Source organism: Anser brachyrhynchus (assembly GCF_964034855.1).
Source record: "Anser brachyrhynchus genome assembly, chromosome: Z".
Lineage (NCBI taxonomy): Eukaryota > Metazoa > Chordata > Aves > Anseriformes > Anatidae > Anser > Anser brachyrhynchus.
The window spans coordinates 59,220,210-59,234,867 of NC_137697.1; the positions used below are offsets into that span (position 1 = coordinate 59,220,210).

Sequence of the window (14,658 nt, forward strand, 5' to 3'; positions counted from 1 at the left end):
ACGTACTGGTCTGGCCACTCAGCAGCATATCCACAAAACCCAAACAAAACTACTGTGCATGTGTATACCAACTCTGCTGTACATTCACAATAAATCAACACTTTTAAAAAGTGTTAAGTCCTACTGAACACAGTGCATAGTCAATTTACCAGTTTACAGTAAACGTGGACAGAAATATATTATCTCTTGTCACACATTAGTATGCCCTAAGGAGACTAGTACCTATAGAACACTGCCTGACAAAATCTCCTGGAGTTACTCTGAGCTAGCCTTGAAAAGATCTAGTGTTTTCCACAGCATCTTCTGGACTTTGACCATGCTCAGACTCCAGTTTTACTTCACTGGTTGACTGAAGTATTAATATGTGTGTTTCCAAGAGGTCTTGCTCTGTTCTGTTCAGGCTTCAATTTTTAAATATATTATATATATTATAAATATATTATGTATATAGTATATATTATATAAATATAATATTATATATACATATAAAAAGTGCGGTCAATTTTCCCAGTAGAATCACAGAAGTTGGAATTTTCAGGTTAAAGAATTAATGCCCGGAGTCTAGAAGCAGTCTGTCAATTCATTTCAAGATCACTGTAGACAGAGAATCTCCAGATGTTTCAAAGCTCCAAATGCAAAAAATATCCACTCGCCTGCTGTATCAGTAGCCCTATATGTTGCCCCTTAGGTTCTCATCTTAAAAATAAACAGTTTTTCCGTACTTACTTTGTTTTTCAGTGCCATTTTTTACTTTACATATTTCTGTCCAAATCCATATAATCATGTCATTTCTAGAACGAAGAGTACTAGTAATATATACTAACACAATAACCCATGTAATAGTATATTAAATGCTCCTCACACAAAAGCCACCTCATACCTCTGGCAATTCAACTAAGCTTTCTTTTCACCCTTCCCAGAACTATCCTTTGGGACCAAAATCACACTCAGGTGTAGAAGATAGATAGTAACTTACAACTGATGTGATGTACGGAGCAACATGGCAAAGATTTTGCTCTTAAGTGAGCACCCTGACTTGGCTGATCTGTCATGCTGTCAAAGGAGAACGGGAAAATTGTTGTCCCTGGTGGGAAACCCACTGAGCGGAGTCTGCACAGATATCCTCAGCCTGGAAACCAATGCTAACTAAGTTGGGGTTACGTGGCTTCACATGGGATGCAGGGGAAGAGAATTCTGTGTCTGTATAAAACTTATTATGGGGTGCTTTAATGAGAATGCAGGGGTGTGCAAACTTATTACGGGATGGGTAGGGAGAGGAACACAGCTGAGAAAGATCAAAGTGGATGAGGGAGGAAGTTTTCAACTTCTTTGAAAATCATTTATTCTGATCTTGGAAAATAAAATTAAACCAACAAAAACATCATATAAAAATTATTTTTACTCATTAACTAACATACCAAAAGTCTGCTGGACACACGTATTTAGAGGTACCCTGTAATTTTCATATTTAAACAAAGTTGCACAGTAATTTAGATGAACCGACCATATATCCGGAATTAATGAATTTAAGCATTAGTTTACTGTCAAGTATCTTCAAAAGTTTCACCTTGTGTTTGAGGTGTGTTTTTTTCTTTACAATCCACACAGATCATGTCTCACATCATTTGTATGCTAAGAGAACACTAGTTCTTCAGCTTTTCTGCATGTGCAGCCTCTCATCATAACAATAAACTCAGGCTATGTGGTCTTTTAATACCTACTACCCAAATTGACACGAAACATAACTAAAAGCTCTCTTGCTCCAAACAAAAACAGCTTGCACAGACACAGAAAAAAAAAAGTCACATACTAGTATTTTCCTTCATTCCAAATATCTAATAAATAATTTAAAAAGTGCATGACTGGAAACATTTATTAAGCTTGAAGAGATGGCAATAATTAGTTTTTGCTTTGATTCTGTATATCATTTAAAAATGCAGGACTACAGCTCATTTATATTTGAGGATTTTACTGATGTTTTATGCACTTTTTGTCAGCTGTAGGAGCTTCAGACCCCCATTTTTTAAATCTTGCTTTCAACTTCAAGTTTTAAAGAAAAAAGGTCAGATTTAATTTAACTTGAGGTGCTCATAAACAACAAATAAAATTAATTTGTTAGCATACATATTACAGTGAAAATAAAAATGCAAAAAGGAAAGTACTTTTCCATTTTCAACTCACTGAAGTAGGAACAGAAAAGAAACATTAACTTAATATTTCAATTTGGATTGACAGATTTTTAGTCATGATAAAGAAATAGAACTAATAACTTTAAAATGTGATAAGAAGTAACACTTTTAGAATACTTACCATGCTTCTTCTAATGTAGTCTATTGCTTTCTTCATATCCATGCCTGACCAGTTATCAAGCATGTAGCAGATGCAGGAAGCACAGTACACAAACCTCATATCATTCTCACTTCCTTCCAGCACTGCACAGAAACTGAAAGAAACGTTTCTCTCATTACATATCTTGTATAGCTTTTCATATTAGAAGTTGTGAATTGCCTTTTAAGGAACTGCATTTAAGGCCTTTCCTTTCAAAACAAGTTACCTACTTCTGTTTACAGTATTCATACCACTATAACCCAAAGGTACACTAGATTTTCTTTTCAGAAGATGTGTTTCTAAGTAAGTCAAACAAAATTAACAGAACTATTAACAACTAGGTGCTTGCAAACTCTGTTTCCAGAAATGCAATGACTTTATTTATCAAAATGTCTTTATTTATCCAAAGATGTTAACGCTTACATTCTTTCACCTATCACACAATATACTGACATATGAGTTACTATTGTAGCACTTGCTGTTCTTGGCAGATTTTTTTGCCTTCCTAGTAATCTTCATAGCCTGCATAGCTTTTCTGACTCAAACCTCAGGATCAGATTCCCACGTATGTATAAATAGTACTCCTATCACTATTTCTAATACAAATACTGAAAATTAACTGCAATACAGGTTTTGATTTCTTATGGCTACATTCTTTCCAAAGAACATTTTGTTGCACCTATGCTATCCTGTGCTCTCCTGTATGATCCCGTACTGAGATCCCTAAAAGGATGGATGCTGTGATTTGCTGTGTGACAAGTCTGTTTCGCTCAAAGGGTTAGTTAGAATATTTTTTAAGAATTAAACAGCTGCAAGAAGCCAGAACAATAAAAAGAATATTTTGATCAGTCCTCCTGTCACATCTCTTCTCAAAAAAAAAAAAAGTACTTCTGACTTTAAAGACAGAAAGGTGAATTTCAAGTACCACTATTGCCACTATGACACTCCCACTTTGGCACTGGGATTCCAGCATGTACCCTATTATCTTTTTGCATACAATAGCCTCCAACATCTACTGGGAGATATTTTCACTTCTCTTAACCCCAGCGATGCCAGGCCCTACTCTCTGCAGCTCGGATGGGGGATGAAAACCATTGCTCTTTGGATACGGCGAAGGACATTCTGGGAACCAGGACACTTCTTAAGATGTGCCAGCATTGTGGTTTACAACTTTTCTCGATCCCTAGGTGACACCGCATTGTGGGTTATCCAGATGCTTAAATCACATTCAGCCAAAGTAAGGTAGAAGTGCAAACACACACCTTTATTTGTGTACTCTAACACTTAAAACCCCATTTTTTTAGTTAATAAAATACAAGAAACAAATCCAAAGACTAGAATACTTATACTAGGGTAACATTAGGAAAATTTGTTTCCCTCATTTGGGTTATTTGATGTTTCTACCTGGACAAGATGTAAGCAAGTGCCTTCGCACATCCTTTCATTTTGGTGTAGTAAAAGTGGTTTTCGTAGACAGGAAAGTGTATTGTACAAAAACTTGACTCCTGCCCAACAATTCTACACCAGAGACAAGCAAAGCACTCTCCTTTACCTCCAGGGTCTAGCTGGCTATCTTCAGCAGGGAATACAAAACACGGAATCAAACGTGAGTGCAAGTCTGCACATTAAAACCATTTGTGACACAAACACGTAGAAGAGGTTAACTGCATACTGCTTATTGCTGTGATCAGGCAAGACAGCAAGCAACTGCTTCAAGATGATAGTGTGTTGGGAGCACCTCATCCCCTTGTCCTCCTTTTGGATATGCTTTAACAGCAAAAACAGTCCAATATCTAAAATGAATGCTTAGAAGAATGGAACAAGCACGTCCATGTGCTTGAAGAAACTTTAAACTAAGGCAGAGTAACAAATATTTGCATGTATACATACATACATATATATGTATGTGTAAATATATATATTCCTACATATATACATGTGGCCCATTAAGGTCAGTCTGATGTTGCGAATAACAGGTTGTGGTGCATCATACAGCTCATATTCACCACTTACATTCCGAACATTTTAGAGGTTTGTGCACACATTACACTGCATTTTAATAGTTATGTTTCATTAAAAAAAAAAGCTTTAATTATAGAAAACATCTATACAATACAAAGTCTTTTGACCAAAACAACAGCTCCATAACTAGTAAATGATGACAGCAAATTCCTAGTGAAGTGAAATATAATTACTTCAAGAACAACAATTTCTGTAATTCGGCATTTCTTAAAGTATTTTTTCAAAAAATTATATTCATTAAAATTTCAAAACAGACAGATCATGGGCCCTAGCAGAAGCTTTCATTAGCTACCTGCTTTGGTTTGCATTAACGCCCACCACCACTCATGAAAAAGAGCATGAAGTAGATCAAGTGGTATATACCATCTATTAAAAATGTGTGTAAATGAATCTCACAAGGAAGTTTAGTAATACCATGCTCCTATTATAAGTAATATAGGTTAATTCATCCTGTATATAGATATCTTGAATCTGTGAAATCTTCATACCTGAATGGAGGTCGTTGTCCCACAAAGCAGAGCAAACATCATCTTAACAGTACTCCGGGGAATTACAAAAAAAACAGAGAATATAAACACCTCACTTACCTGAATGACACAGCACAAAAAAAACTAAGACCAATCCATTAACTTTCCAATCAAACGTGCCCACAGCTGTAAGGAAACATCATCATTCTACATATGAAAACAAACGCAGACACAAAGTACTGTTTGGTCTTGTACACTAGCATGTGTTCTCTTACTAACACTCGCCAAAATATTTACTGACAGAAAGAAGATATTGTAAGATTGTTTTCATAAGAACCATGTTTACTATGTTTCATTCCACACCTGCATTTTATATTAATCTTCCGAAGTGTTGTAAAATATAAAGTATTTTTTACCTTCCATCCTCCAGCTGGAGAGCTCTCAGTCCTGCCAGTAAGGCATCTTTATTTACTCGACTTAAATCATCTCCAAGAATAACCAGACATGACAGACCTGTGTAAGTCATTGCTATGTGCCCACTATCATAGGGATGAGATATACCTGGACCCTAGAAAAAAAGGAGAAACAAAATATTTACACACTGTAAGACCTTATATTACAGTCAGGAATTCTAATAAATAAATAAATAGGTGAACAAAGTTCATTTCTGTTCACTAATTATGGTTAAACTGAAGGCAGGCCACTCAACTTTTCTGAGTCAAACAAAGCTAATGCACAGTTAGCAACCCTTGTAAACAGCTGGTCAATAGCAAGGTTTGGAATAAGGCTTTCCAAAGACCGGTATTTATGCAAGCTTTAAGTACGTCATCTATACCAAAGTTTATTCTGGCACACCACTGTACATGAGCTTCCTGGGAGTTGAGGAAGCAGTCTAATAAACAGCCAAGCCTCCAGAAGTCCTTTCCACAGACATTTTAGAATCTAATGATCTACAAGCAGAAAGCAGTGTGAGGGATTACTAGTAATCTCTCTTGTAAATGGAAGCAATAACAGATTGCACCTCAGCTACTTTCATCTCCGCTTTAAAACAATAACCAGAGCTTAAACAAAGTATTCATACAGCAAATAAAGTCAACTGAGAAGCTTCAATTAGAGTTAAGTGATGAGTAGTCACATGGTACAAATCACAAAATGGGTGTCAGGGGACATTAAAGTAGCTGCACCAAATTTATTATTTTTCCCTGTGGTGTAGGTACATCCTGGATTGTACACTGCATTACAACACAAAACACGCATAACAAGATGGCTTTGGGTACTTAGGACGGCCCAGTTTGTAGAAAAAGGAAGATGACTTTTTCTTTGTTTTTAAGCATAATAAAAGCTATTTCCATGCTGCGCATCCGTGCCAAGCAAGCTTTTGAAACACACTTTACAAGGATTATGTTAATTGCAATTTTTTATTTTCATTTCATCCTAAAAACACATGCAAAACAAGATAAATAAGTTGGTGTTACAGGTACATGGTATTTTTTAGGCCTAATCATGCTTATTTCCAAAGCCAGGAAGCTTTACTTCAAATAAAGGTCAGACTAGATGATCTTAGAGTTCTTTCCCAACATACATGACTCTACGTTTCTACGAAATAAGAAGCTGGGAGAAAAACGCATGTTATCTACTAGACAACAAGGGACTGTTCTCACACTAGGGAATCAAGCACGGTTGGGAAAGGGAGGCACAAAGCAAAGTGCAAGTGGCTGCAACAGCACCAAAAAAGCTCTGGCTAAGCAACAGAGAAGGGGAAGAAGGGAATGCCGAGCGCTGTACCTTTTACTCCCTGATTTCCAGCCCTGGCATCTCTGTTGAAAGGTGAGGCACATCTCCTTTGCACCTGCCATCACTTTTGTGTATATTTTGGTGAGACCCCCTTGAGCCTCTCCTTGCTGAACAGCCCCAGCTCTCTCAGCCTCTCCCCAGAACAGATGCTCCAGTCCCATGGGGCACTCCACTGATGCATGACAGCCATGTACTCATACAGCTGTAGTAGTTTGAGAACTACTGTAGTCATGAAACATATTTTTCTACCTTCAGTGTATGCCAAGACCTAATCCCAGAAGGAACAATTTGGCCTATCATACCAATTTAGGCATTATAAATCTAACAGAACTCCAAATCTGCTTCTCAGAATACCTTCCCCTTAAAAATTGTAATTACAGCAGCTTAATGCTTGTGATGCACCAACATATTTCAGCTGTAAAATTCTGCCCCAGAAACCCAGGCATATAGGGTGATACAAACTTGTTCTGACACACAAAAGCTATTCAGTTTAATGTAGCTGATATATCTAATTTTGAGGAAAGGAAGTATCTATTCTGAAAACACAAACTTGAACCAGTTCTGGCCCTGAAAGGATTCTCAATGTTCCAGGCCTGTAGTTAAAACTGCTCATATGTTTTATCGTGGGAAATACGAGACACACATTAGCAGCTGAAATATATTTGGAAAGATTCTCTGTTGTTTGGACCAACTGCATACAAAATGTCCCAGCAGGTCCAGTCAGCAGCTATGAACAAAGACTCCAAATATCTGTATAGCTGAAGTTGAACTGGAATGAGAGGAACAATTAATTTCTCCTTACTTGGAATAACCTGGAAACGGAAGATGCCTCTGTTGATTTCACACAACGGAGCATGAAGAGCCTGCAAATCAATATTAACTGTGCACCACTGCTCTGTTTACATGTTCTTATAGCTAGCCCATCTCCACAGCAATGTTGACATCAGGAATAATTGAAAAGCAGCAGATATAGTGAAACAGTTCAACTTTACTTCTGAAAATATTACTTCTAGAGGAATACTGTATTTACTAAACAAGTAAGTTTTACTATAAGGATATTCAGACTTGACTTTTTAAAACCGTAGTTATGAAAATTCTTCCAAAATCTTCTAATACAAGTGTGCTTGGATATTCAGTAAATTTTCTAAGGCATCTATAGTTATCAACACTCTCCTTTAAGTGGCAATTTTTCCACACAGTATTTACATAAAGTAACTAAAAACTCCTGGTTCACAATATTTTCTTCTACTATTCTATACACACACTAGTTCCATACTGCCTGTAAAGCTCTGGTAGCCTATGAACATTTTAAAATAATTGGGTCCTTATTTTTTATCGCATATGAGTATTTCTAATATTACTCACTGCAGTAAAAACAGGCTGCAAAAAAAGTGTTATAAGCATATATACTGTATGGTTGTTAAATTAAATAATACCATCCTCCCCCCGAAACTGTATCAATCACTTCAACATCTGGACAATGTACAAATTTTATCCCCACTTCCTTTTCCTTGCAAACATTTCGACATGTAGCAGTATTGCACTGATTTTCCGAATACAGGGTTTTAGCAATGCCAGAGTTGTTAACTTCTGCAAGTGAGGTAGTTTTAAAAAGGAGCAAAAATTATCCTTGCCTGATGCATATAAAGCAAACAGTAGTCTGTCAGCTGTACATACAATCATGAAGTTCACAGCTAAATTAGTCCTGCTACCTCCTTCTATCTTTGAAGATCACACAAACACTTAGGTACAAGTAACACAGAAAAGATTGTTCAGGTGCATGATTTCCAAACGTCATTATATAGGGAGTTAGGGAGGTGGTCTTGGCATTTGAGAATAGCTGCTAGTAAGTCACACAACTACCTTTACTAGTAATAGTTCCCTTTAGTAAAGGATTATCTTGTGATAAATAAAACAATTCTTTACATAATAATTTGGTATACTTATAGATATTTTGGTATGTAATTACTAAAAAAAAAAACAAAAAAAAAAACAACGGAAGTGATAGAGGGCCCAATAGCCAGTACTCAAGAACATCTGCCTGAGGGTCCCAAATCCCAATAAATATAGCCAATATTCCAATAAAATCAAAATAAACAGAAGAATAAGAAATCAGATATGAGATCGTCCGGGAATCACTTACAAGGCATACTCGCAAAGGCCAAGATGAAGTTTTATACATACAATTATGGTAGGATTTTGGGAGCTTTTGATGGACTAACAGATCTTTGTTTGCAATATGATTTTTTGTTCATTTTTAACATAAAACAAATACAGATATTCACCAGAAGAATAATAAATTATGTTCCCTAGCCATAGTTATCCAACTTTTAAGTGTACTGGAATTCATTTTATCTTCAAGACTCCATGTAATTATTTCAAGTTCACTGTGATACTACTCATCAAATTTTATTTTGTACCTATATACACCAATATACCATCATCAGTATGCTCACATGCTAATGCAACAGACACACCTGAGCCCAGATTACAGAATGCCTTTGAGGAGACGGTAAGTAGAAGAATTGGACATTTCAGGGAAAACAAACAAACCCACTAAACTAAACAAAACAATACTTTTTTGCATATGAAGAGGCAAAAATTGAGAATTCATTGGAGCTGTAGAAACCAGCCCCACGACATCACAAATCAGGACTGCTGCGGCTTCTCTAAAAGCAAATATGACAGCATGCCTCAAAGGTTTCAGGAGATAACTGCTAATACCTCTAAAATTTGCATGGCTAGGAGGAAGTGGTGTTATACTATTTCTGCTGTAAAGGACAGTCAGTCAGACACTGTGTAAAAGCCTGTCGTAAGTTTAACAAAGACACTATAGTCCAAGCAATCGATTTTTAATGGGCACCTGTAGAGTTGGTAAAAAGGAGGATTTTTTTTAAGTTCTATACTATGAATAAAGACTTCTTTTAGTGCTATAGAACTATTTTGGCTCCCTGGACACTATAAACCAAAGCAACAGCAGCAAATAAGCAAACTATCTGCCTAGGCACGAAAAGAACATTGCTGTCATCACCTGAAACTGTGAGCTTCGTGGGCCAAGAGACACAAAATGGAGTTATTTTAAGAATGACAGCATTTCATCTCAAAAAAACTAGCAACAAGAAAGCTGTTAAACTGTGGAACGATTGTTAAACACAGCTAAACAACGAGAAGAAATACATTTAATCCTTTAAGGTTATGTCTACGCAAAGGAATAAATGCAGAGCAACACAGTGCTAGTGTCCCAGTGCCCACACCATGTGCACTGCGGAATTTGGGACTGCTGCAGTCTGCATCCTTAGTCCGTAGGCCCACTAACAGATAAGTGCATTTGGTGTGCTCCTTCCAGTTCAGTTTCATTCAGAAAGTCCAGTTTGCATGCTTCACTCTTGTGGTACAAGCACATTAAAGTGCACTTACCGAGTTCTCTGATGATATGAACTAAAACACTGCTGCAGACATACTCTTAAGACAGCACAGGGGACAATGACAAATAAAGAAAAAAGACAAGACCTTTAAAGTAACTCAAGGTCATTATAACTGATTTCCAAGGTGTTCATTTCAAAACACTTTAAGTGAACAATGCTGGAGGTCCTTTAAACTTCTGTATACCAACAAATCAAGCAAATCTGTTCCCTTTAACACAGATGCAATGAAAAGTATAAGAAGGCTTGAATAAAAAGCACAACCATCTGCAAATGGTTTTCCAGATATAATAAACAACCTTGTAACTAATTTCCACAGGTTACACGATTCCACCGCTTTGTTCCCTCTACAGACTGGCTAGCTCATTATGAGATGCTGTTGGATTGTTGCATTTACTGCACTGCGTGGCACTGACCCAAAACTTTGACAAAATATGATGGAGCATTTTTATTATCTCAGTTTGGTAAAGTTATGTCCTTAATCATTTTGCAGTGCTTTTATTCCACAATGTTGTATGGCACTTACTGTCCTCGAGTACCCTTCTGGACAAAAAGTCCATCATACAGCTAGACAAGTACATAATAAGAAGGGTTAAAACTGGCTGGTGGGTTGGGCTCAGAGGATTAGACCACATGGGGTTACCCCAGGCTGGCAGCCAGTCACTTATGGCATTCCCCAGGGCTCCATTCTAGGGCCAGTTCTTGTCAATGTTTTCATAAATGATTTGGACGCAGGACTTGAAGGTATACTAAGTAAGTTTGCAGACAGTTCTAAATTGGCAGGAGCTGCTGACACCCTTGAGGGCAAGAGGCCTTGCAGAGGGACCTTGGCAAATCAAAGGGCTGGGCAATCACCAATAATACGAAGTTTAACAAGAGCAAGTGACGGATTCTGCACCTGGGAAGGGGCAACCCTGGCTGTGTGTACAGACTGCGGGATGAGAGGCTGGAGAGCAGCCCCACAGAAAAGGATCTGGGGGTTGTGGCTGACAGCAAGCTGAACATGAGCCAGCAGTGTGCCCTGGATACCAAAAGGACCAACAATACCCTGGGGTGCATCAGGCCCAGCACTGCCAGCTGGCCAAGGGAAGGGATTGTCCTGCTTTGCTCTGTGCTGCTGCGGCCTCACCTCGAGCACTGTGTGCATGTTTGGGCACCACAGATTAAGAAGGACATAAGACTATGAGAATATTCAAAGGAGAGCTATGAAGATGGTGAAGGGTCTGGAGGGCAAGACGTATGAGCAGAAGCTTGAAGAAGCATTTGGACAACGCTCTCAGAAATAGGGTCTGACTTTTGGGTGGTCCTTTGTGGAGCCAGGAGTTGGACTTGATGATCCCTGTGTGGGTCCCTTCCTACTCGGGATGTTCTGTGATTCTATAAACTTATTTAGGTGTCTTATTAAAAAGAAGACAACCAGTTTCCTTTTCACCACCCCCAGTCTTTTTTTTAATATGTAACTATTGAAATGATTGTCTACTATTTTGTTTTTAAACTTTATTTTTAACAAAGTATCACAGTAAACCACCACTAGAGATCCCAAACTAGTTCAGGTTTTAAGCAGAGGTTTTGCTTCCTTCCTTCCTCCAAGCACAGTGGGTGGTAGGATTGCCACTGAGGTTAATTCCAATTAAAACACAGGATGAATTCATTTTACTACTACATTTGGAGCTCACTGCAGACGCCATCTGTAGTGTAAAAAGGGATAAATACCAAAGCAAACCAAGAGACAAATGACCTTATCCATCACATGCTGCTGTACTACCTGGTGTAGAGGTGTAAAAAAACCCTCCTCACAATTATTTTTCCCTTGTTAGAAAGCATAATCTCTGAATATTATTGCCATGAGTACCTGACTGACTTGCAGTGCAGAAAGTGGCTAAGCAGTTGCTAATCTAGTGTAGATTAATATTCCTACAAGCTACTCAGAAGCATAAAGTTATGCTGTTAAGAGTAAGTAAAAATGAGGCCAAAGCATGCCTCACACTCAAGCTAGTCCAAACAGTTTTAATCTCTGCTACAGTCATAAGTATGTCATAAGTATAATTGGTTTTGCTCTCAATTTTATATCACAGGATTCATTCAGTCACATTTAACAATTTGCTATCTGTCCTCCAGAAAAATCGAGTATTTATAATTTGGTACTCTTTTAGATTTTTCATTCACTCTTTAATGAGGTTTGACTCTTCATTCTCAAGCACAACGTAGAAAATACTGTTTCACAGTCCTTCCTGCACACTGGCATCTATAGCCTTTTTACAACCGTATCGGACGTTCTGTAACATCTTTAGCAGCATCTGCCTGCCTCTTTTTTACTTTGTACTGCTGGCACTTTCTTTTTGTGTAGACCTATCTCTCTTGAACCTCAGTTCCATGGGCTACGAAGCATCCTTCTTTTATAGACACTGACAAACTGGCATGAGCAGAGCCTTGCCTATGTTTGAGTGGATATCAAGTGCAACCAGATATCCATTTGTCATCATAGGAAGTGGAAAACTAAGGAACAGCGCTTAATGCTGAGCTGTTCTGCCCTTCACTACCAAGTCTGCTGATAGTTCTTCAGCTACAGAAGTTCTCCTACTCATGCTCAGAAAAGCAGAGTACACTAAGACAAACCACAATCTGTATTTTACTTTCTTCACTGCCCCTGAAATACAAGCACCACCATTTTAGTAGTACTTTTGATTCCTAAAGGCTCTGCAAACATTTCAATGCATTAGCAGTGCAAAAATCGCTGTTTTCCAGACATTCCACAATTGTTTTGTTATTGTTATAAAAAAGACACAAGATCATTTACTACCTAATTGAAAAAGTTCCTCCCCACACTTGCATAACTGACCTTGGAGGGATTGAATGGCATTCCCAAATATGAAGAGCCTCTGAATCCACAGCGATCCAAGTTTGACCCTGGAAAAGAAAGAAAGAAAAAAAAAAGATTCAACTAATTTGATTTTGCTGAAACAGTAATTATTAACCATAAATCTCTAGTAAAATTCAAGACCTGCTAGTTCAACATCATTCTTGGTACTACTAGAATTTGTATGTGTCTTTCAGTATGTTCCCAACCTCAGTTTATTATCATTCTGATTAGTAAAAAAACAACCCAAAAAAAACCACCACCAAACAAAAAACAAACAAACAAACAAAAAGAAAGTCATAGGCAAACTCAATTCCTGTTGTAATGAAAAAAAAACGCAACAGATTATTATTTTTTCTTTAATTTTGTGGAACTACACTGTTCATATCAGCACAGAACTATATTCCAAGCTCCTAAGAGTCAAGGAAAAAAAAGAGGGAAAAACAAAAAAAAAGATGAGGACAAAAAAAAAATTATTCCCCTGTAAACGTGCCCAGAGATAACAGATTTTTTTCCCCCTCTCTGGATTCCTGCCTGTTCATACCATCTGTTCCCAAGCAGAATTGTTTTTAATATACTTTGCAACATATACAAGGACAAACTGTTTGCATTTTTCAGCTAGCACTGATTTAACTTGATATTGTCAGAGTGATATAGTTAATGCAAAAAACAATTTTTTAATTGAAACCATTCTTCCTTCTTACCCAAAGCACAGGTACAAGAATGTTTTAACTATCAAACACCTCTGTTAGTGATTCAGGTATGATTTCTTTTAAATGTATCACAAGACCTAAGCATGTGGTATACAGAACTGTGTACCATATACTGTTTAGAGCTAAGCACAGTTTTAAGGGCTCAAATCTGTTTCAATAGAGCAGAAGCTCTGTTGCTTTACCTCTCATCCTCTGAATGCAGAAGCCTAGTGAGTTTCACAGCACTCAGGTGTCCTTAAATTCTCTCCCCTTCCTTTCCCCCCCCCCCAAATCATGGAGATTTGGGAAATTTGCACCAGACTAACTGAAAAACAATAAAGCCTAAAGTCCTAAAACGATCACTATGCAATGTGGTCTACCAACTATGGCATAGCTTTACACGTTAACTTCAAATTGTAAATGCCATAAATGCCTGTATGTAACATTTAAATTAGAAGCTTGTTTCAGTCTAAGTACTTCTATGCAGTATCTGAGTTCCTCTATGAGATCAGTAGGATTTAATTTATCTAATATTTGATCTTTGGATCTAATTTACATGGAATGAATTATCATTCAACAGGAAGGAAATACTTGCAATTCTCCAGCTCTTTCACCTTTCAACCAAAAGTACTTTTTAATGATTCTACAGGTGTAATGAAGCTGTAATGTCAGTTCAGCCTGCAATACAAAATCCGTATGCCACAGTCCTACTTAACAAAGAAAAAAAAGAGAGTATCTGTATCTGTAGACAAAAAACAGAAAAAAAGCATAACCATTACATTTTGTTATCATCTAAATATCAGCAGGCAGTTTTTGCCTTTTAGTTCCTGGAGTCTAAGATTTATGTTTTGTGTTGCAACAGGTTCCAGAAAGTACAATAAATATTACTCTGTAGGGCTAACCTAAGGTCCTGAAGGACGCTACCCAAAAAGCATCACCGTTTCAAAAACGATATGGAATGAATGAATCCATAAGAGAACTAGAATTCCTATTTCTTAAATAGCCAACTTCCTAGATGGCATAGTAGAAACAATAACCAATCACTTGTCCCATTTTCATTAAAAAATAACCTGTGT

At 37.3% G+C, this 14,658-nt stretch overlaps 1 protein-coding gene across 1 annotated transcript in view; it reads right to left on the reverse strand.

Moving 5' to 3' along the window:
- Window positions 1-14,658, reverse strand: part of PGGT1B (protein geranylgeranyltransferase type I subunit beta) — a 37,451-nt gene that overhangs the window by 10,698 nt on the left and 12,095 nt on the right. The window contains 3 exon segments of the mRNA XM_080573969.1: window positions 2,311-2,443; window positions 5,234-5,385; window positions 12,873-12,940. Coding sequence (XP_080430095.1) covers window positions 2,311-2,443; window positions 5,234-5,385; window positions 12,873-12,940 — 353 coding nt within the window.